This window comes from Babylonia areolata, chromosome 24 (genome assembly GCF_041734735.1).
Source record: "Babylonia areolata isolate BAREFJ2019XMU chromosome 24, ASM4173473v1, whole genome shotgun sequence".
In the NCBI taxonomy this organism is placed as follows: Eukaryota; Metazoa; Mollusca; class Gastropoda; order Neogastropoda; family Buccinidae; genus Babylonia; species Babylonia areolata.
In genome coordinates, this window is record NC_134899.1 from 37,382,341 (window position 1) to 37,406,095 (window position 23,755).

The 23,755-nt window shown below is 41.5% G+C and overlaps 1 protein-coding gene across 3 annotated transcripts in view; it reads right to left on the reverse strand.

The window, feature by feature from the left end:
* Positions 1-844: 844 nt before the first annotated feature.
* The window catches only part of LOC143299183 (transmembrane protein 144-like), a 33,131-nt gene continuing 10,220 nt past the window's right edge, over positions 845-23,755 (reverse strand). For all 3 annotated transcript variants that reach the window (XM_076612349.1, XM_076612347.1, XM_076612348.1), the window contains 6 exons: positions 21,138-21,218; positions 18,543-18,648; positions 13,023-13,156; positions 9,203-9,300; positions 7,459-7,733; positions 845-2,486 (listed from right to left, as the gene is read on the reverse strand). In XM_076612349.1, the coding sequence (XP_076468464.1) occupies positions 2,403-2,486; positions 7,459-7,733; positions 9,203-9,300; positions 13,023-13,156; positions 18,543-18,648; positions 21,138-21,218 (778 nt within the window). In that variant the 3' untranslated portion in view covers positions 845-2,402. The remainder of the gene's footprint in view (positions 2,487-7,458; positions 7,734-9,202; positions 9,301-13,022; positions 13,157-18,542; positions 18,649-21,137; positions 21,219-23,755) is intronic.

Here is a 23,755-nt window from a genome sequence, read left to right on the forward strand (position 1 = left end):
AAAAATCCTTATTGGATGGATCCACTTTATCTTAATATAGTGATGAACACATACAATTTTTTTAGTAGCAGTAGCAGTTTAGATGTTATGAATCTATATTTATGGGCTGCAACTCACTTGTTCACTTGTACCCATGTATGAAAGGGCTTTTATGTACATGATGGTTTTTACCCCATACTCCTTTTTTGGGAGTGTGCCTAAAGGGTATGTTCTTGTTTCCACAATGCACAAAACACTGAAATGGATGGAATTTGTAAAATGCCCATTTTAGGTCATGAACTTGGTGAATGAAAACAGTAATTTTATGTCATGAACTTGGTGAATGAAAACAGTACTTAATTACACATACTTAACTGTGACCCAACTAGTGCAGACTCTAGCAGGGGTCTGACATTCCTGTCCTGTGCAAACTACTATCCGCCTATGCAGTAATTACTGTATTAAAGTGGGAGTGAATATCTTAGATTCTTTGGAATCAATAGTAATGTGATTTATTACTTTAGATTTCAAATCAACAAGGGTAAGCCTATTTATATAAAAGAAAAAAAGTTGCATGTTTATTTTCGTAAAAAAGACAAAGAAAAATGATTGGCACCTCAAACAAAAATTCAGGAATTTTGTGTTTTGAACACAATTATTTTGTGTGAATTTGCTTCCTTGCTGAGAAAGTTCTTTCCTGTTATGAAAAAGTAGACAAATGACCCATTCTTTAGATATTTCTTGATTTAAATGATTATGCAGGACACACCATGTTTTATACATGTCAGTTTCTTAGGTTATTTGCAGTGGTTTGTTGTGGATGCACTGAGCAGAATATCTTGTTTGCATTGTATGTGTATGCATGTGTTTATTGTTGTTATTGATTTAGTTGGTGCGCATGTGTGTGTGTGTGTGTGTGTGTTGGGTTTGTATTGGGTGTGTACTTATGTGTGTGTGTGTTGGATGAGTATGTACATGAATCCATTGATATGCGTGTTTGCATACATGCACACCTCAACAGGAATGCTAAGGGCTTCTTCATTATAAGTAGTGACTGGAAAATCTCCTGTGAGAAATAAATGGTGGAATCAACTGCTCCAGAGGCATTTAATGGTTGTGTGTAACAATAGACGAATAATTGTCCCTGAGCTCAATTTCTGAGTTCTTCTCCTTTTTTCTTCTTTTAGTTTTGGTTGCTAAGCTTGGCTTTGTTTTGATGGCTGGTGGTATGATGTGTTTTCAGTCCTGATAATATGGCCGGTGAGTGTGGTCACAGTCAACTGGCTTCTAAACCATGTTGATAACAATAATGTGTGTGGGCATGTTTGCCTTTCCAAGTTATGAAGTTGAATCAGTTTATCATTGCTAACTGCAGCACGATACATTGTTGCTTCAGTGCATGAGAACATGAATGGCATTTTTTTTTTATCAGCAGTTTGGGGATGGGTAGATAGAAGGTCACTAATGATATTTGATGACCAGTACAGTGACAAATGGTGATGATGAACTGCAGTGAGAGATAATTGTGATATAAACATCACATAGCTTGATAATTGTGCAGATTTCTTTCTTTTTCAATTTTTTCTTGTTAATCATTCTCTCTTTTTTTATTGGTTGTTGTTGCAAATTTTTTCATACTAATGTTTTGCATGATGGTTTGGACAGGTGGAAATGGTTTGCATGAATTTTTCATGGCTGTCATGGTACCATACCCTGTTCTTGGGTTGGACAATGTTGTTCAGATCATTGGCTTTGGGTATGCAGGGTATGCTTGATGGTGAGTGAGTTTTTTTTCCAATCATTGTATGTACTTGATGTCATATCATTCTGAAGTATTTTTTATAGTCTTTTAAGTATGGCTACAGCATTTTTCTCACTGTTCTGATTGAGTTATGTTGGTGTCATGTTTTAAGGAAGGCAGATATGTGTGTTTATTTGTCTCAACTTTGTTACACATTAATTAAAACTTGATTCAGGGTGTGTGTGAGTAAATGTTAGGAATGAATGAGTAGAAGAGTAAACCAAACATTAAAATAAAAAGTTTTGAGTACAATGTGTTCATGTGTATTTGTGTGTGTGTGTGTGTGTGTGTGGAGGGCGGGGAGGGGGGTGTTAATGAAACTGATAGTTCTTGGGTAAACAAAATGCAAGAAACATTACAGTGCATGAAACAACATTACAATCAAACACACAAACAAAGATTAAGGTGAAAGAACTCTGCTGACATGCGGTGTTAAGGCAATCAAGACACCATGATGACATTCAATCTTTATGATCATATAAACACCATCCATTGATCCAGAAGGTGGAAGAAACAGTGTTCAGTTGATTCATCTTTTTCCTTTTGTGTTTTGTTAGTTAAACTACATTTCATTCCTTTCAGAAGGACAGATAGGTTCTGCATCAATGGGGTAGTTTGAAGACTATCCTTTGGAAATGCCAGCTAATATGGCACCTGCTGCGGTGATAGTCACTGCCACAAGGAGAATCAGGATGTTTCTGATCCCCTGAATAACAAACAAGAATGGGAATTATTAACAAAGAATAATGGCAAACAACATGACTTGTGTAAATCTAACAACAAATGATGTTAATATTCCCCCCATTTTATATATATATATATATATATATATATATTTTTTTTTTTTTTTAACTTCATTGCTGATGATGATCTAAGTTGATACATTCTGCATGACATTGTCTCCCTTCACTCATGTGAATGATGAGTTAGTAACTTACTCAGTTACTGAGTTAGCGACAGGTTCTTTTTCCTTTTATTGTTAAAGTTTGGAGCGGTTATATTATGAACTATAAATGGATAGTTGTACCTAGCTTTTGGAATGTATGGGTTGTAGAGGAAAAAGAAGGGTCACTATGTCTTTGGAACTCTTGTTTTTAAGAAGAACATTTGTGGTCTTTAGTGCATTGTATTGCATCCACTCTTTGCCTTTTCCTGCCATTTTCCATTGACTGTGTGACCAGTAAAAAAATAAATCTGTAAAGATTCACAATAAAATTGCCATTTTTGACTGACTTGTGTAAACAAAATGAGTCTATGTTTTAACCAGTTGTTTGGTTGTCTGTGTGTGTGTCTATGCATGTCTGTGTGTCCATGATAAACTTTAACATTGCCATTTTCTTTGGAAATACTTTGTCTGCAAATACCAAAATTAGCTTAAACATAGTATGAAAAAAATCTTCACAGTCATACCAGTAACAGGTTTAAGTCTCCCGAATTAAGCCGTATTTCTGAATTATTAATGATTTATTTCGTTGAAATGTGTTCTGAAATCCGAAAATTCTAAAAACCACTTTCCACAAAGTTTGGGTGATGAGAAGGTTGGTTGTTTTCGAAGACGACATGACCTCGTGTTTCTTGTTTACAATTAAAAGGAAAGAAACAAAAATTCTGGACAGAACACTTACAGTGATACTAACTACACCATCAACGTGTTTACTGCATATGAATATTCTAAAGTGGACACTGAATTAATTGAAATGAACATAGAAAAATTGAATCAATCAATTCTTTCAGCCCATTGTAGACTTGTTTGTGCAGATCTAGAGATCCATGATGTGTTGCTAAAACACACAAAACACATGATTTAAATGGCGTTATTACATCAACTACACATCACATCTATTTATCACACGAAGAAGAAAATGTCAACATTGTTTTAACTCTCTCCATACGAACGGCGAAAGAGAGGACGTTAACAGCGTTTCACCCCAATTACCATCATCAAAATATTGCAAGCGGAAGGCTCTTATACTAAAGACGTGAATGTTGACAAAGAATACCACAATTCTGACGATGGAAGCTAAAGGTTGGGTCATTGAGACACCCACTGGACATCCGAGGTGTCTGTGTAGAGGAGAAGAAAGGACTGGCAGTACTGAATGAGTTAAGTTTTAAATTTAATCATTACATGTCAGATCAGATGTGCTGCAGCCTTGGGAATCAGTCTGCTTGTATCAGAGCTGAACGTGTGAGGTTCGATCCCGCTCGCATGCATTTTTTTTTTACTCACTTGTGTAAACAAAGTGAGTATGTTTTAACCTGGTGTTCGGTTGTCTGTGTGTGTCTGTGTGTCCGTGGTAAACTTTAACATTGCCATTTTCTCTGCAAATACTTTGTCAGCTGACACCAAATTAGGCATAAAAATAGGAAAAATTCAGTTCCTTCCAGTCATCTTGTTTAAAATAATATTGCACCTCTGGAGTGGGCACAAAAAATTTTTAAAAAAGAAGCCAAATTATATGCAAACTGCATTTACTGTTATATTTGTATTTTTTTTATTCTCTAAACTTGGCACTTTGATATGATATTCTGACACAACAACAAGAGCAGTCATTTTTATCATTTTTTCTTCAAACAGGAACTTCTTTTGCTCAGCATGGAAGTTATATTTATTTTGCAAACGTTTTGGTGCAGATAGTAAAAACGGGAAATTAATCTGTAATTAATGCTAGGGGACTTAATTTGCTTTAAACTGATCTTTCTCATCTTAAACATTACATTTTGAAATTATACTCAATACATTTAAAAGCTTGTGTCTTTTACTCTCAGTGTACAGGGCTTTCACTATGTTCATTCGCCCAAGTGGTCTTTTTCGGAAAATACTAAAATCAATAAAACGAGCGGACTTTATAGATCTATAGGCTGAGCCCTGAAGGTCATGGGCAAAAATCAATTGCGTACATGTAAATACATATTCAAAGCGCGTGCTCATGTTCTTCGCGAACGCGAACGACGCCATTTTGTTTCAAGTTGTTGACCTTCCCGTTCAATCCTATATTCAATCGACAATACACGATAACATGTGATGGAAAGTTGGAGAAGGAGACCGTTAAATATTTATTCAGAGAAAGATTTGTGAACGCCTGATCACTTACTGGATTATGCCCCAAACTGCCATAAAGATACCCATAGAATCAGTCGGAATTTACAGTTAAAAATAATAAACTATGAGAGTTAATATCCTTGAATTGATGAAACGCAAAAATTTCCAGTCTTGACTTTTCTCAAAATGAAGTCCTTTTCACTTCATACAACGTTTAGAAGTACTTGTACTTGGCTCTACATATTATTAGTTTAACAAAATACTAAATTTTCATATCAACTTTAAAACTATAAAACTAGAATGAACACCAAAGAGAAATTGAATCGACCGTGTCAACCGGGTGTACATCTTGTACATCTAACTAGATCCAGAGAAAACGGCTAACTGTTGCAGTGTGATTCCGGCGATAGCCACGTCTCCTTTACCGCGGACTTAAAAAGAATTTTTAATTGTCCTTAAAGATTTTTTTAATGCCCAAGATACACCAGAATAGTATGATTTGAACAGCGTTCTCACTGCGAATACCGCAATCGATTTATCGCCCTAAAAAAAAAAAGCATGTTTAAATAGTCTATTTTTGAACGTAAGGTAAGGAGCCACGATAGTGTAATGGATAAGATAGTTTCTTCTCATCCAAACACGTGGGGTTCGAATCTGCCGTTAGGACTTTTTTTTTCTTTTAACCCGAAGCTTTATAATAACAAATACAGAACACATTTTAACGATTAGATTTTTTTTTAAAGTGTATCACAAGTGAGTCTTGAAGGCCTTGCCTCTCTTGTTTCTTATTTTTTCTCCCAAGCTTATCATACATATATCATAGTTAATACGGAGCACTTTTCAACGATTTTAGATCTCTCTCTCTCTCTCTTTTTTTTGTTTTTGGTCACCTCATGATTCCTTTACTGGATAAAGCGCGAAGCACAAGTGAGTCTTGACGTTGAAGGCTTGCCTCTTGTAATTGATTGTTTTATTGAGATATATATATATCCAACCCATCTGACCTTCGAATAGAAAAAAAGGTAGTATTCTGCAAGTGGGTATGTGTGGGGAGAGAGAGAGTTGGAATCAGCAGACATGTCACAATAAGCAATAACGAGTGTCAGCATTAGGGAATAAAATGACACCCCTACCCCCTCCCTCGAAAAAAGAAAGAAAAAAAACACACACAAAAAACCAATAACAAAGCCCCCGAACCCCCCCCCCCCCCCACACACACACACACACACACCCATCCCCCCCCCCACTCCCCCCCCCAAAAAAAGCACACACACACACACACATTCCCCATACCGGTATTTTTACATGTCACATCCGACACCCTCACTGCCATCCAACCTCTTTGGGTACCTTTCCCTCACCATTAGCCCACCTGTAACCACCCCTTTCACCCACCCAGCTTCTTCCCTCACCCACCACACCCACCCATTCTAAGTCCGCCCACCCCACACACTCCGCCAGAACTTCACCCTCCTCGAACAACGAAACCTTCACAACACCAATACCCCGGCCGTTACTGAGCAACATGACCTTATGAAGGATGCAAGCCTGTTAGTTCTTTAAACTCGAACTCTGCTCATCTCCAAAGCCCACCCTCCTACGCTAAACCTGCCACCATACCACCATCCCCATTCAGCACCCCTCCTCCCCTCTCCTCCATCCTATCTGTTCTCGAACAACGAAACCTTCACAACACCAAGACTCAATCACTGAAAAACTCAACCTTAAGAAGGACGCAAGCCAATTAGATCTTTATTCAAACTCTACCCATTCCTTAAGCCCGCCCTTTTCCCCACTAACCGTGCCGCCACCCCACCCTCACCCCCATCCAGCGCCTCTCTCCCCTTTCCTAAATGTCCTCGAACAACGGAGCTTTCACAATACCAAGACCTCATTTACTGAACAACTCAACCTTAAGAAGGACGCAAGCCAGCTCTGTTCGATATCGACCCATTCACCCAGCCCGCCTTTCCCCCAAGCCCTCTGCCGCCGTCCCCACCACCTCCATCCCGCTCCTCCCATCCCTCCGCACCCTCCCCCTCCCCTCCCCTGACTGTCTGACTTGAACACGAAACCTTCACAATGACTAAACGCCAAGACCCCAGCATTGAACAACTCAACCTTAAGAAGGGTGCAAGCCAATCAGGTCTTTAAACTTGAACTCTTCCCATTCCCAAAGGCTGCCCTTTATCCTTTCTCTCGCCCCCCCCCCCATCCCCCCGCCCCACCCCCCTCCCCTCCCTTCCTCCCCACAGTCTGACTTGATCTTCTCGAACAACGAAAACTCCACAACACCAGGACCCCAGCAATGAACAAATCAACCCCACACTCAAACTCTACCTGCCCTCGTCCCACCCTACCCCCCAACTAAAGTACACCCTTTTCCCACCTACCCCATCCACCTTCCTTCTCCCACCCCACCCCACTCCTCTCTTCTCCCCCTACTCCTACCTCTCCCGCTCTTCCCCATCTTCTCCACCCCCAACCCCTCATACACCCCCAATGGTCTGACCTTGACCTCCCACCCCACCCCTCTCCTCTCCCCCTACTCCTACTTCTCTCTCTCCTCCCCATCTCTCCTCCCACCCCCCCACCCCACACCTCCCATCTCTCCATACACCCCAAACGGTCTGACCTTGATCTCCTTGAAGACGAACACGCCCCAGAAGAGGGAGGCGATAGCGCCGGGGATGGTGGAGACGATGGGGAAGGCCACGGGTTCGGAGAGCGCCTTGTTGGCCACGAACCAGCAGCCCGTGGCGATGGCCCACATGACTCCGCCCACCAGAGCCGGAAGGATCACCTCGGGGTACACCTGGGGCTTGTTCCGCTTCCAGGCCGTGTAGACCACGAAGTACACGGAGCTAGTCAAGAAGATGCCGCAGTACTGGGCGAAGACGTAGTCCAGCGCTTGAAGATTGTTGAATTAAAAATAAGTAATAATTAAAAAAATAAAATAAAATAAATAAAAAAAAGAGGGGAAAAAATGAGTGTGGTGGTGATGGTGGTGGTGGTGGTGTTTGTGTGTTTGTGTGTGTTGGGGGATGTGGGGGCGGGGTGGGGGGTAGTGTGTGTGCCGCGACCTTGTTAAAAATTTTTTTTCCGGAAGTTGAAATTGCCGCCTGCTTTTTCTCTGCTGCATCAATGGACAGAAGACTCCAAACTGCTCGCCCTTGGGTGGGGGAGTGAGGTGGGGTGGAATGCAGATCAAGAAAAGTTTCTCAGTATGCCGAGTCGCGGCCGGCAGACATATGATGACCAAATATGCCAGGGATACGATTCGCCAGTGAATAGTTTTTGGACACTAATAAACGTTTCCAAGAGTGAGAGTGAAACACCGATCGAACAAAAGGGTTTGTATATTTGGAAGACGCTACATGACTCGTTTACTTATTATCTTTTAAGACATCTTGCTATAGCAGTGCAGCTGGATGTTTATTCTGGACATTAAATCATTATTTTGTTGTTTTCGTGACGACGATAAAGTTTTCCCATTCAGTAGTTTCGATGAAACAAAACTAAATAGTCAGTCGGTTAACAATTTTGTCTTCTTTTTTTTCTTCTTTCAATCAGCATTGAATCAGTACAGTTAATATTTACACAACCACTCGATCAGCTAATGGATGAACCAACCAGTCCCTTCAATATTCGAATCATATTTTAATATTCTGTCATTTTAATGACGATCAGTCAATCAGTCAACAGCCAAGCAGCGTCTCAGCGTGTAAAGTGGACGCCTGGGAAGAGAGGGTTTGAGATTAGATTCATGTGAGGACCAGGATTTTACTGCCGCCTCCAGCTGACCTTGAATGGTGTTCTGGGTGCTAGTCTTTCGGATGAGACAATGAACCGATAGATGACTTGCATGCAAGCAGCGCACGTAAAACTAAAATTAATCCACTGCGACGCAGAGCTGAACGGTTCACTTGGTTAAAAAAACCACACAAAACAACAACAACAAACTTTGACTGGGTAATAAGCATACAGTTACACGCAACCAGTATTCAACAAAAAATAATCAGAAGCACTGCAGTGTGTCAGCTTGAATTTCACACTGAGAGATTTGTTCCACCAAAACAAATGTAACGCTTAACAGAATGTAATACGATGCAATCCAATGCGGTACAGATTACAGTGCGATACGATCTCTCTCTCTCTCTTTCTCTCTGTATGTATATAGGCTACAAAATATATACAATACGATACGGTATGCGATACGGTATATACATATACGATACGGTATGACACCATACCATACCATACCATACCATACCATACCACACTACGCCTTGCTAATACCATACGACATATTGTCAGTTATACCAGTCTAAGTGTAGGTCTGGAAACCAACAGAGTTGTTTCTCAAAACCAGTACTCACAGTTCTGGCTGGCGCCTTTGACTCTGTCTTGGACGTGGATGGAGGGCGCAAAACAAATCCCATACATGAATCCAGAGATAACAGAAAGCGCCACACCTCTGTTGACAGTCAGGTGTGTTAGTTATACTTACAGCTCAGCCGATCACGGGGGCAATCTTGGGGCGGCTATTGACAGCATGTGTACAAAACAATAACAACCACCATAACAATAACAAATATATGAAAAAGACCACGATCTTCAACACCTAATCCTACATGCTGTTTGTCTCGATTATTTCATTTAATGGGATAGTATGTTTTCTCTGTTTTTGTTATTGTTGTTGTTGTTGTTGACTTGTAGGTCATAAAGTTATACCAAACAATGTCAAAAACCCTTTATGCAATTTGAAAAATGAGATGATTGATATGATACAGCAAAGCAACTTCCATATTCTTAATATCATATTCATTTTAGATATGATACTTTACACAGAGAAGATCTTATGGACCAGCCGTTGTGTTGAAGTGGTCAGCGTCGCGGACTGACGGCTGGGAGGACGCGGGTTCGAATCTCAGCGGTAGGTTTTTCGGCCCGCGGCCGGCTCCTACCCAGAGTTGAGTGTGCTATGGACTTAAATGGGAAGACTGGGACAACACAGTCGAGTATCACCCACTTCACGGATGCGTCTTTGGGTATGTTGCTCTAATTTCTTTACCAACATGGCAAGTGCCTGTATCTCTCGGGCCTGGTTGACGCCGCGCCGGGATATCATTATGACAGGAAGCGAAGAGTACAGCCTTGTCACGTACTCCCGAACCTAAATGGACCTCCACAACAGCATCGTCATCATCATCATCATCATCGTCATCCTCCTCCTTCATGATCAAAATGAAAATAATCCCAAATTACGTGACCTTTCATGCCCTGCTCTCATAGTGACCTCATTTTCGATACCCCTCCACTTCCGCGCTTGGGGTAAGTCTTGTCAAGGTATTCAGTGTCGGCGAGTTCATGGGGGACTGCCGTTGGAGGGACGTGGTGGCGGTCTCCACTCTGAAGGAGACGACTAAGCCATTATTGTCGTCAGTTGGGGGCTTAGTAAGTGGTGTCCTAAGTACGTTAAGTCAGAGGCGCTACCGAATACCACCAAAGTGAATCAGCAGCAGTGCAGGGTCTCCTCTGGTGTGTGGCCGCCTGGCGACCTAACATCGATGGTTCCCTGTGGACTGCCGGCACTGGGACTGCGACAGACGAACCCGGGAGTAGCTGTGTATGGGGTCTCGGAATGCGCGACGTGGGAATAATGCCACTCAAATAGCGCAGATGATGGGGCAGCAGCAGCAGCAGCAGCAACAACAACAACAACAAAAGAAAAAAAAAGGAGAAAGAAGAAAAAAGAGAAGAATATCTTGTGGGAGAAAAAGAGAAGCTAACATGAACATGATAAGGTCACAGTGCACAGCTCTGATATTGGATTTTTTGACATGCCGTTTTGAATTTGACAATCCTCGCATACTTTGCGTCCAAACCTTTAGATATTTTGCAGACTTGCTGATGATACCTCAAGGTTACTGTGTGAAAATTTTCAATGAATTCGGTTTCTCTGTCACTGAGAAACTACTTGTCAAAAAGCGGTTCATTTTTTGGGGGGCAACCGATATATGTATACATAAATTTCACACACACACACACACACACACACACACACACACACACACACACATATATATATATATATATATAAACATGCGTGTGTGTGTGTGTGTGCTTGTGTGTTTATATTGAGAGAGAGAGAGAGAGAGAGAGAGAGAGAGAGAGAACTCCGTGTGTCACGCGCACAATGCATTCACTGAAGAATCTTATTTTGGTGAAATTTGGAGAAAAAAACAACAACAAAAACAACTACTTCCACAGGTTAAGTTGTTCTTAGAGGAGAAAAAAAATGTAACTCTGCCTGTTTGTATTTGCGTCTCTTGATTATCTCATTTTGTGCGATAAATGAGCCTTATTTGACACAGATTTTAACGAAAAGATGCAATATAATGCAGTGTTGTAAACCTTCAATGCAATGGAATGCAGTATTGTAAACCTTATATGCAATGGAATGCAGTGTTGTATACCTACTATGCAATGGAATGCAACGCAGTGCAGTACAATACAAATTACATCTTTTTTCATCCGTTTAGAAACGAATTGTGCATCCACAAGCTCGTCACTCACCCTGCACAATATCCCTGCCCACAGCTAAGTCCAATCGCACACACAGCATGACAAAGGTTAGACCAAAGATCACAACAGAAATAGTTTAGTGTAGTGCGATACAGCACAACACTGCAAAACCCAACAACAAGTGACATGAACCATTGCTTTTCCCAACACACCCGTCTTTCCAACACACCACACAGCAGACGACCTGATGTTCACACACCGCCGTACTAAACAGACGATCACATCACGCCACACCGCATCATCACCACACCAGACCAGTTGCTTCCCCTGTTCCAGTTTCCTATCCTTTCAGTATAACCCCCCCCCCCCCCCCCACCCCCCCTGTTCATACCTCCTCCCATCATGCTTTGATAAAACTCACCACATTGCATGACACAGCCCAAGATAATGACAGAAACCAGTCACATTATACATCTTTTTAGTTTTGAAAAAGGGACATGTACTACTTTTTTTTGCGGGTTCTTGCACACCTTGGCGATCTTTTCTGTAATAAATGGGCTGGCACAAGGCTGTCCATAAAAAAAAGGAAAAGAAAAGAAAGGCGAAAATGTGAAAGACATTTACAAGGAACCACGCAATTTTGTATTCTTTTATCTGAGCAAGAGGGCTACCGATCACTTGATCACGTACCGTGGAGCAAAGTCTTGGGAATTAATCATACCACCAAAGTAGCAATGTTTCAGCTATCGTAAGATTAAGATGGAATCATGCATTATCGAAAGGGATAAAGCTGAAGACCTTCATTTGTAACTAAACTCAGCAAAGAAGTTAAATGCATATATGCACACTTTATTTTCAGCAAAACCATAATAATCATTTGAATGTCATAGTTTAAAATCGCTTTTACCTAGCCTTAACCTCTCGCAAAGTTCACTTGGATGTATACCATATTTTATTTTTTTCTGCTGCTGCAGATTTGCGGTGCAGTGTATATACAGGACATTTGTTATAGCTTATATCCCGCCCTCCCCCCCCCCTACCCCCCGCCCCCCAACTCTCTCTCTCTCTCATGATGTGGGGGTTTACATGCATACATTGTTTCCTCAACCACCCTTCCTCCTTCACCTCCCGTCCCCCTCCCTCTCCCACCTCCCCCTCACCCCTCCGCCCCTGCAACCCTCATTCGTTTAATATCACTTAAAATGGAGAGACGTTAAACAATGACAGCTTCTACGACCTCCGACAAAACGAGTATTCATCAAAGGTAGCTGAATGATCATCAGAGCAATGATGAAACATGTGTGGATTGATGGCCTTTGAGGTAACGCGTCCGCCTAGGAAGCGAGAGAATCTGAGTGCCCTGGTTCGAATCCCGGCGCAGTCGCCAGTATTTTCTCCTCCTCCACAAGACCTTGAGTGGTGCATGGTTGTCGCTGGCAAAATCCTGTAGAAAAATCCATTTCGATAAGAAAACAAACGGCAGGCAGGAAGAAATACAACAACAACAACAACAAAAACAAAAACAATGGGTAGCGCTGTCAGTGTAGCGACGCGCTCTCTCTGGGGTGAGCAGCCCGGATTTCACAGAAAATCTGTTATGACAAAAAAGAGTAATATAAATCGATGCAAAACTATCCTTCACCAATGATGAAAAAAAAGAGAGCCACTTACACGATTTTCTTGTAGACTGGGGGCCAGCGTTCAAAAACAGACTGACTGCTTTTGTCGACTTTCGGCGACTCAACAGTGTTGATGCTGTCTTTGTCGACTTTCGGCGACTCAACAGTGTTGATGCTGCTTTGTGTCTAATGTACAGACAGAACAAGATGAATACATCTTTTTCAGTGACATGACACACAAATGTTTGCGCGCGCATCGATTTTGGACGCTGATCAAATTCTGTAAATTATGCATGCTCGCATTTGTACATGCTCCACCACATCCACACCTATATCCCCTCACACCGTCCACCCCCGTTCTCTTCCCCCACCCGCATGAGCTATCTCTATGTTCCCGTTTGTCTGCTTGTCTCTGTATCTCTGTCTTTTTCGAGCTGTCTGATTTTCTTTTTCAGCCTCTCTGTCAAATGCAGCGGCTGAGACTTAGAAACTCTGCCATGAAGAGTAAAAGCAAGACGGTTTGCACACAAATACTTTTAACCACAATGAACACTTTTCAGTGTGGGAAACACTGAATGCGTGGGCCTTGGAAGATACGGTTAATATCAAAACTTATGGAACATTTCTTTTACCGTGCTGTTTTGACACGTTGGGATAGATAGGTTTGCCATGCGCAGTTTTCCACCTTCACACTGCGACAAGATGATACAGATACTTATATAGCGCCTATCCTCGGTCAGAGACCAAGCACTGTGTGCTTTCTAAGCACGGTATCACTTACACAACAGGCTGTCTACCTGAGTAGTGCCGACTGACAGCCGCTATGGGGAGCTCATCATTCGTCTCCTGTATCATTCACTTAGGTTTCAGTCACACACACACACACACACACACACGCACACACATACACACAAGAATCAAGAATAATTAATCCTTTCGCCCCTTTTGGGGCATGGAGGATATCATATAACAGCAATAGTATTTTACACCAAGATTAAACATAAACAATTAAAATAACATAACAATCAAAACAGATTACAAACCATATGAAACACAACATAAATGAAGATAGTATTTTTCTGGTATTGAACCTCAGGATAGATCTGACTACGTTGCTCATCTTTGCAACATTACTTAAGTTTAATCAAATTGTCTTGGCTGCATGACATAAATTACACAGAAAGCCTCTTCCAACAAGAAAAATTAAACAATCGTTGGCCTTTTTTTTCGCTGACGTTGTACACACACACACACACACACACACACACACATATATATATATATATATATATAAACATCTTTTTAAATCACATGATCTACGTCATAACCATGTAATACGTCATTTACTTAAATGAGGTCACATGATTCATCATGTAAAAATTGTTGTCCTTTCAGCATCAATGATCTGAAGTAGATAACTCCTTTGTGCAGCAGCCCACAACAACCCCCAGCAACACCTGAGACTACACAAAAGGACTATGCACACCCCAGCGCACAGCAACAATATGGTTGACAGTACAATCGTTAACGTTTTTGGTCACGACTTGGCGAATGTGTCTTATTGTTAACAATGGTACAGTCATATAAGTTCATACATGCATAATATCTGCGTATTTTCCATGCCTTCTAATAAATACATACATCAAATTATTTACACATATAATTTTCAGTCTGCGAGTCGCTGAGATTTTATTTTCAACACATGTGCACAGTCACAAACACACACACCACTTCACATGTCTGACCCCGCCATGTATGCACCCATACTCCGTTGTCAGGGGTGTGCTGTCATGGATTACAGACTCTTTAACGTGCTAATCAAATTTTGATTTGCACCAGGCGCGACGGGTTAATCGAACTGAGGAAATTCAGTCGAGAATCCAGCAGTCTAATCATTTGATGACTGCTCTGTCATGAAATTATTTGTGCAACATTCAGATTTTAGTAATTCTTATCGTGTTACTGGCGCACAACGTTTTGATCCACATATGAGGTTGAGTTAAGCGAGGAAAATGACGTGTTGAGATAAAGAAGGTTGCAAAATGAGGATTAAAAAATGGCTGTCGCGCGCGCGCGCGCGTGTGTGTGTATGTTGTTGTTGTGTGATCTTGCGACCACTTTTGATGCCAAATGGAAACACAATGCACAGTTAATTGTAAAACTTTCATGAAAAATGAAGATGAAAAATGATAAATGCGTTACATTTGTCGCTGTTTGTGCTAAGTAGATCTCACATCTTTAATCGTCCAAACGGATATCTCCCACGCTAATGTTGTAGAGGAGGGTCCAATGTGTGTTCCAAATGGTATGTTTTCACTCCCATTTGCAAGGTTTGCTAAATACCCCAGCCTTAACCGCTGCATTAGTCTTTTACCTGTCTCCGTCTCTCTAGGTCTGCCTTTCTCTCCCCTTTCCTCACTCTGTCTCTCACGACCCCTTTCTCAGTAACACACAATGGGATACACACATATGCCCACTGTTCGCACCAGTCAAATTAAGATGTATATGCACACATGGCTTATACGCACGCACACACACGCACACACTCACACACACAGAGCCCCCTATCCCCCGCCCCACCCACCTCACTCTGTCTGATAAACTTAACAGTCATTTCTCGTGGAATTGGTAGCCCACTGTGAATTCTGAACATTTTTTGTATAATGCTTTTGAAGACTTAATTATTGAATTCTGCACATCAAAAAACATGTCGTCTGACTCACACATTCCCTTAATGGCTGTTCATAAAGTGTACAATGCATTATCACACTTAAAACACTCTGATTTACCTCATTCTTCTTTTTCAGCTACCTGCTTTTGTCACATGGGTCCAGGCATCTGTCGTGACCCACGGCTTCTTTTCTGGCTGATGTTTGCCAAGAGTCTCACTGGCTGTTTCAGTCACTGCAGTGTTGAAGGTGTCGATCAACATATCCATATCAGTGTCAGTGTCAGTGAAGACAGTGGGGGCAGGAGGGGGGTCGGGGGGAGCAAATCTACTTATTATATCTTGGAAGGCCTCTCCTACTTCAGGATCCTTTAGTTCGTCAAGGTCAAACTTGATTCTTGTGTGTCCCTGTTTGTTGGGTTATTATTATTTTAATTTTAATATATAATCTTCAGATGGAGGCGGAATGCCATCATCAAGAGGCCATGATCACTTCCGACATCAGCCTTCTGGGAAAGTTCTTGTCTTGGCATTGCTCACAATTGACTGGAAACGCTTTTTGACCATGGTGTTGTCTATTTGGCTGTGGTGCCTCCGTCTGGGTGGTGCCAAGTCCATCTCCTTGATGCTTTGTGCAGGCCGATCGTGTTCGCCATTACAAGGTCGTTGTACCTGACAAATTCTTGGAGCCTAAGGCCTCTGTCTCGGCATTGCAGGACGGTCGACAAGTGCCTTTCCAGTTGTTGTAAGCATCTTCTCCTGCCTTGTCGTTTCAGTCCCCTTGCACAATAACGAAGCCTTTCTTTGGGACTTTATCCAAAACGTTTTGCACTTGTTCGCAGAAATCTTCCACAATCTCGTCATCACAATCGCTTGTTGGTGCATGGGAGATGGCGATGTTGAAATGGGTTGCCTTCAAGCCGATGGTAATAAACCGGCTAGATATAGGTCGGCACCCCATGACAGAGTTCATGATGTCGTTGTGAACCTGAAATCTGACGCCATGAGCATGTTTATCCTTTCGTCTACTGAAGTAAAGTTTGTGACCTTTGGGCAGTGGTCAGGTGTTTTCACCTGCACGGGAATTTGACGTCCCCTTCATACACATGGAATAACTTTGCCTCGGCGAGAAATTCATCTTCGTGAGACAAGTCTCACATATTCTGGTGGATATTTATGGAATGCCATTTCATCTACACTTCATATAATCTCCAGTCTTAGTGTCTTCGAAAGACCATATCACAAACACTAATTTCAGAACTTAAGTTCATGTATCCTAGAAATTATTCAGATGAAAAAAACAAAACAAAACAAACAAACGATGTATTCTCAATGTCCTTCTCTCTCTCTCTCTCTCTCTCTCTCTCTCTCTCTCTCTGTGTGTGTGTGTGTGTGTGTGTGTGTGTGTGTGTGTGTATGTGTGTGTGTGTGTGTGTGTGTGTGTGTCCCTCTGTATCCCTGCCTCCTCTCGCTATCTCTTTCTTCAATCCTAATTTTCCCCCTTCACTCTTTTCATTCACGCTTGCTTACTGTGTTTTTGTGGAGAGCTGTGTATTATCCATGCAGCTAAAATTGCTCTTTTCTCTTTTGATTATTGTTGTTGTGATGTGTATGTGTTTTTTTTTAAATATTTTTTTCTCACATTCCTTTGATATAATTAGATTTTCTTTACGAAGGTAGGGTATGTATATATATAAAAGGCCAATAAGTGCTCACTGGACTTTTCGATTCCATTATTGTTTGTTTTATTTATTGATCATCAAGACTTACAATTATGTTCAGTGTATTCTATGGCCCAAAATGGTTCGTACGTTTTGCTGTTGTGAATGTTTTACATTTCACTTTCTTTCAGCATTGTTTTGTTTTGCCAAGTGACGTTAATGTGAATATTTTATATGACATACCCTTCCCCCGTTTTATTTCTTTCACGAGGGACCGATGTTAAAAAAGCACTGCTCTGTGGCTGCTCCTCCCCCGCCCCTCCCCGCCCCCCCCTCCCCTCCCTTCAAAATACGATTTCGTTTCGTTTCGCTGTTCTCTCTCTCTCTCTCTCTTTCTGTTATTTTGTCTGTTTCTGTCTGTCCCATTTCCACACTGGTTTCTCTCTCTCTCTCTCTTTTTCCCATTCATTCTCTTCTATACTTTCGTAGTGATACGCACTTTGTTGTGCACGCATGGGCCTTCTCTTAGTACTGGTTAAATAAACACACACACACACACACACACACACACACACATACACACACACACACACAGATACAGACAGATAGACACACACACACACACACACACACACACACACACACACACACACACACACACACACACATACAGAGATCCACACACACACAGAGATACAGACAGATAGACACACACACACACACACACACACACATACAGAGATCCACACACACACAGAGATACAGACAGATACACACACACACACACACACACACACACACACACACACACACACACACAGATCCACACACACACTCTGTCAGAGACAGTCTCTGTGTATGGGTCTGTCTCTTTCTCGCTCTCTTGCTCTCTTTCCCATTTATGTAAACACATGGGTATACTGTTAGATGCTTTGTATGTACTCAGTAAAATCACGAATCATATTGCTCGCGAGCGCACGCACGCAACCACACACATGCGCGCGCACACACACACACACGCTCACACACAGACACACACACACACACACACACACATATGCGCGCGCGCACACACATACACACACACACACATATATATATATATATATATATATTTTTTTTTTTTTACACACACATGTACGCACACACACACACACACACACACACACACACACACACACACACACACACACACACACACACACATTTTTTCTATAACTATAATCATTATAGTGATTCTCACCCTGTGAGTGATCAGAGGTTGCGTCTCTGTTGGTTGCTCGAACTCGACCTCGAACTCAATGGCAGGAGTGGTGACGGTGTTCTTTACAAATGTGTAGATGACAGTACTGAAAACAGTCAGCATCTGTCCCAAACTAGCCAACTGGAGCAGCGAAGATATATAAAGGTACGCTCGCACATCACAGAACCTCAAATGGAACAAACAAACAAGTACTGACTGACTGAAACCATTTATTGTCAGATTAACTGTTTGTTGTACTGACATTTTCGCAACCATTTGAATGAAATATTAACTGAACAACAAACAAGTACACACACACACACACACACACACACACACACACACACACACACACACACGTGAATGTATGAGTGTTTGTACATGAGCGCGTGCGAGAGGTGGTAAACGTATCTTGGTGTCTTGTTGATCGTTTGCTCTTGGATACATCTTTCCAGTTCAGTCAAACAAATTTTGGTCGGTACTTGTCAACACCATATATTGTAACCCCCTTTGACAGAGGGGTATTTTGCCAATGGTAATAAAAATCGGTGTCTGTCTGTCTGTCTCTGTCTGTCTCTCTGTCTCTGTCTCTGTCTCTGTCTCTCTCTCTCTCTTCTCTCTCTCAGTGCCTCTATGTGTGTATTTACACATCGCTGTTGCCTATCCTTACCTAAAAAAGGGCAGTCAACACAAATTTTATTTCTGTTATTAGTGTTTAGCTGAAGTGAAAAAAAGTTTGTATGTATGTGTACACACACACACACACACATACATACATACATATATATATATATATATATATATATATATATATATATATATATATATATACCCCTCTCTCTCTCTGTCTCGATCTATCTATCTATATATAATCATATATATATACGAACCCCCCCCCCCCCCACACACACACACACACACATACACACACACACACACACACACACAAACACACACACACAGCAATGGCAAAAATATAAATGAATAGATAAATAAATGAACAAATAAATAAATGAATAAATAAATAAATAAATGATATGTGTTCATGGTGCTGGAGGGCAGGAGGGTCCTCTGTGTCTGCTTGTGTGATGTTCACTCTACAACTTTGATTTAGCGACACATGACACGTCTGTGTTACGCTGGTGACATCATCCTAAACGTATGGCTTGCTCAAATGGAACAGATATTTGTATTGTAGTTTCCTTATTTGTCACAAAAGATTTGTCTGTGTGAAAATCGGGCTGCTCTCCCCTGGGAGAGCGCGTCGCTACACTGAGAGCGCCACCCCTTTTTTTTTTTTTTTCATAGTATTTTTTCCTGCGTGCAGTTTTATTTGTATTTCCTATGGAAGTGGATTTTTCTACAGAATTTTGCCAGGAACAACCCTTTTGTCGCCGTGAGTTCTTTAACGTGCGCTAAGTGCACGCTGCACACGGGACCTCGGTTTATCGTCTCATCCGAATGACTAGCGTCCAGAGCACCACTCATGGTCTAGTGGAGAGGGAGAAAATATCGGCGGCTGAGCCGTGATTCGAACCAGCGCGTCAGATTCTCTCGCATCCTTCGCGGACACGTTACCTCTAGGCCATCACTGCACATGTGAGTGTTGCCAAACACACTGCACGACGTCCTCAAGGATTTGTCCTGGATCAATGAATGCCCCATTCAGACTGACTCTAGACTATTCCTCGGTTTGGTCACGTTGACCAAGGAGGAGGTTCAGTTCAGTTCAGTTCAGTTCGGTCCAGTTTCTTGAGGAGGCGTCACTACAGTTGAGGAAGGAAGCAGAATGTTAAGACGCTAGTGTGCCAATACGGTGTCCGCTAAGGTATGGGCTCGATTCCCGCTCTCGCCCTTTCTCCCAAGTTTGACCGGAAAATCAAACTGAGCGTCTAGTCATTCGATCGAAAGAGACGATAAAGCGAGTCCCCGCGTGCAGCGCGCCACTTGGCGCAATGGAAAAGAACCCCTGACAACACAAGTATTGTCCTCTTGCGAAATTATTTAGAAGAAATCCACTCTGTAAGGTACAAACACAAACATATATGCATGCACTCAAGGCCGGACAAGTGCGTTCGGTTATGTTGCTGTCAGGAATCTGTCCAGCAGATGTGGTGTAGTGTATATTGATTCGTCTGAACGCAGAGGCACCTCCTGGAGGAACTGAAACTAACCCACGTTCTAAACAACGTGCAAGCCACAGTGGATTCCTGGTTTATTTTTTGTCTGTAATCACGTTGCAGGATCTACAGCAGCTGTGTTCAAATTTCGAAGGAATGCTCGCTGTTAATGAAATTCTTTTCTATATTGTAGAAAGTACAAAAAATAAGACACTGTTCACAGGAAATGAATGACACAACGAGACCCCTTTCCACTTCTCGTTCTCTCAGAAGGTACTACGTGGGCCTTCCCTCAAGTTTTATTTGCATTCTGAAAGTCAGTGAACATTTATCGTTAAAAAAAATGTAAAGGGAATTGATGTATGCACTTACGTTTTCACGGAAATGTTCAGGAGCGCATATCTTCAAAACGAAAGTTACATTTGTCACTAATTAAAGAAGAGAGTGTACAACTTCTGAATGAGTTTTATCGTACCTTGATACGGCCAAAGCCACACCAGCGTAGTTCAGAGCTTCGTGTTTCGGTACTTGAGGGTCAATCCAAAACCAACCAAACCTGTACAAATATTGCATATATTCTGAAGTAGCGAAGCACACACATGTCTTTTTTTTTCAACCATATTTTCGAGCAAACACGCTCGCACAGCCGCCTCCTGCCACCAACTCCGCACACACACACACACACACACACACACACACACGCACACACACACACACACACACACACACACACACACACACACACACACACACGCACATGCACACACACACATATTAGGGAGATTTTATACATTAATAGAACAGTGCAAATATTCATCATTGGCATTTTAATAAGAAAATACACATTTCTAGTGTTTATAAACTTTATCTTAAAACCCAGTGTCATTAGAAATATGATGTATTGAAATATGTTCTTTTTTTCAATCTTTCGACATATCAGTAATTATAGATGTGGGATACCACTAGGCTGTACTATCACCCCCCCCCCCCCACCCCCCCTCCTCTTCTGTGATCTATTAGATGATGACATTTTCTTCACTGTTTAACACTGATATCGAATCTGTGCAATAATTGCTGCAGCAAAAATTGCTACAGGTGTGGTATTAACATCGTATGACATGCAATCCACACACGAGAAAGTATTGTCATTGTACTGCATTTTCTCGGAATCTTCAATACTACAAGACTCAAATTTGGAAGGATGACAGTTCTAGATAAGACCTTTCCAGTCATTCTCATGATGATTATGCAATTGGCTTATGACAATTAAAAGATCAAGGTCCCCGCTTAGCAAAATAGGCAAAGCTAGTATGAGCAGATGTTATCTAGTTTTCATGAAACATGGTATAGTGACCAGCCATGATAAAATTCATTCGCTCAGTTGAAATTCAAGGTCAGGAGTCAAGCTCACAACATGGCATATGATAGAACAAGAGAGGCAAGGCCTTCAAGACTCACTTGTGATACACTTAAAAAAAAATCCAAGCTTTTTATATATTGAGTATAATTTCAAAATGTAATGTTTAAGATGAGAAAGATCAGGTTAAAGCAAATTAACTCCCCTAGCATTAATTACAGAGTAATTTCCCTTTTTTACTAACTGCACCAAAACGTTTGCAAAATAAATAAAACTTCCATGCTTAGCAAAAGAAGTTCCTGTTTGAACAGAAAATGATAATAATGACTGCTCTTGTTGTTGGGTCAGAGTATCAGATCAAAGTGCCAAGTTTAGAGAATACAAAAAATATAAATATAACAGTAAATGCAGTTTGCATATAATTAGGCTTCATTTTTTATTTTTTTGTGCCCATCCCAGAGGTGCAATATTGTTTTAAACAAGATGACTGGAAAGAACTGAATTTTTCCTATTTTTATGTCTAATTTGGTGTCAACTGACAAAGTATTTGCAGAGAAAATGTCAATGTTAAAGTTTACCACGGACTTACACACACACACACACAGACACACACACACACACACACACACACACACACACATAGACAACCGAACACCGGGTTAAAGCATAGACTCACTTTGTTTACACAAGTGAGTCAAAAAAGCATGTGGATACAAGAGAGATAAGGGGACTTGCATCTAACCTTTTTTTTCAGACTTCGTAGAATGATTGGTCACAAAAACCCTGAAGAGTCATTGTCAAGGGTCACAGTTCAAGGTCATTACACGGAGTTAAAACTTAGTTTAAATTGTAAAAATGTGTTAGAGTTTGGAATTTTAAATATTCAGTTTTCATCAGACATAATCGTGCTATTAGTGGCCAGGGCCGGGTTGTACGAGGCAGACTTTGCAGCGCTATGCCTAATTGTTTGTTCATTTCCAGTTGAAAAACCACCGAGGCAACCATGTGTTTGTTCTGTATTTTCCATGTGTTCTTTGTGGCTTGTTCATGATTAAAGAGGTTATGCCAGTTTTGAACAAAAGCTTATTTGTGTTTGCACATTTCTTCTGTCTTTGCTGCTGTGTGCGCATGTCAGATGATCGGTATAAGGACAGGCCAGGCGCTTCCTTTTTTGAGGGAGTGTCTGGGTTTGTTCCAGTGTACCTTTTGTTTACCTGTGTGCTAGCTGAATCGGTAGCATAAGCAGCACTGACTTGAAGTTGTGTACCTTGTGAATGGAGAGAGTTGCCACTCTTTGCTGTTTGTTAATCATTTCATCTCCATGCCTAATTGTTTGTTAATTTGCAGCGCTAAGTTTGCTTGGAGTTTAGATTGCCCCTAATTATGTGGAGTTAGGAACATACTTAACGATAAGCAAACTTAGTGGTGCTAGGTTTGCCCATGCAGCCTACCCCAGAACGTTCTCAAAAGTTATGTTCAGAGGCTGATGGTCGAGGTCACAGCAGTGTGCATCAGAGATATCCTGATTTGTTTGGTGTCCTTTTGTTCCATCGTGGGGACGGGCGCAATAGCCGAGTGGTTAAAGCGTTGGACTTTCAATCTGAGGGACCTGGGTACGAATCACGGTGACGGCGCCTGGTGGGTAAAGGGTGGAGATTTCTCCCGGGTCAACATATGTGCAGACCTGCTAGTGCCTGAACCCCCTTCGTGTGTAAACGCAAGCAGAAGATCAAATA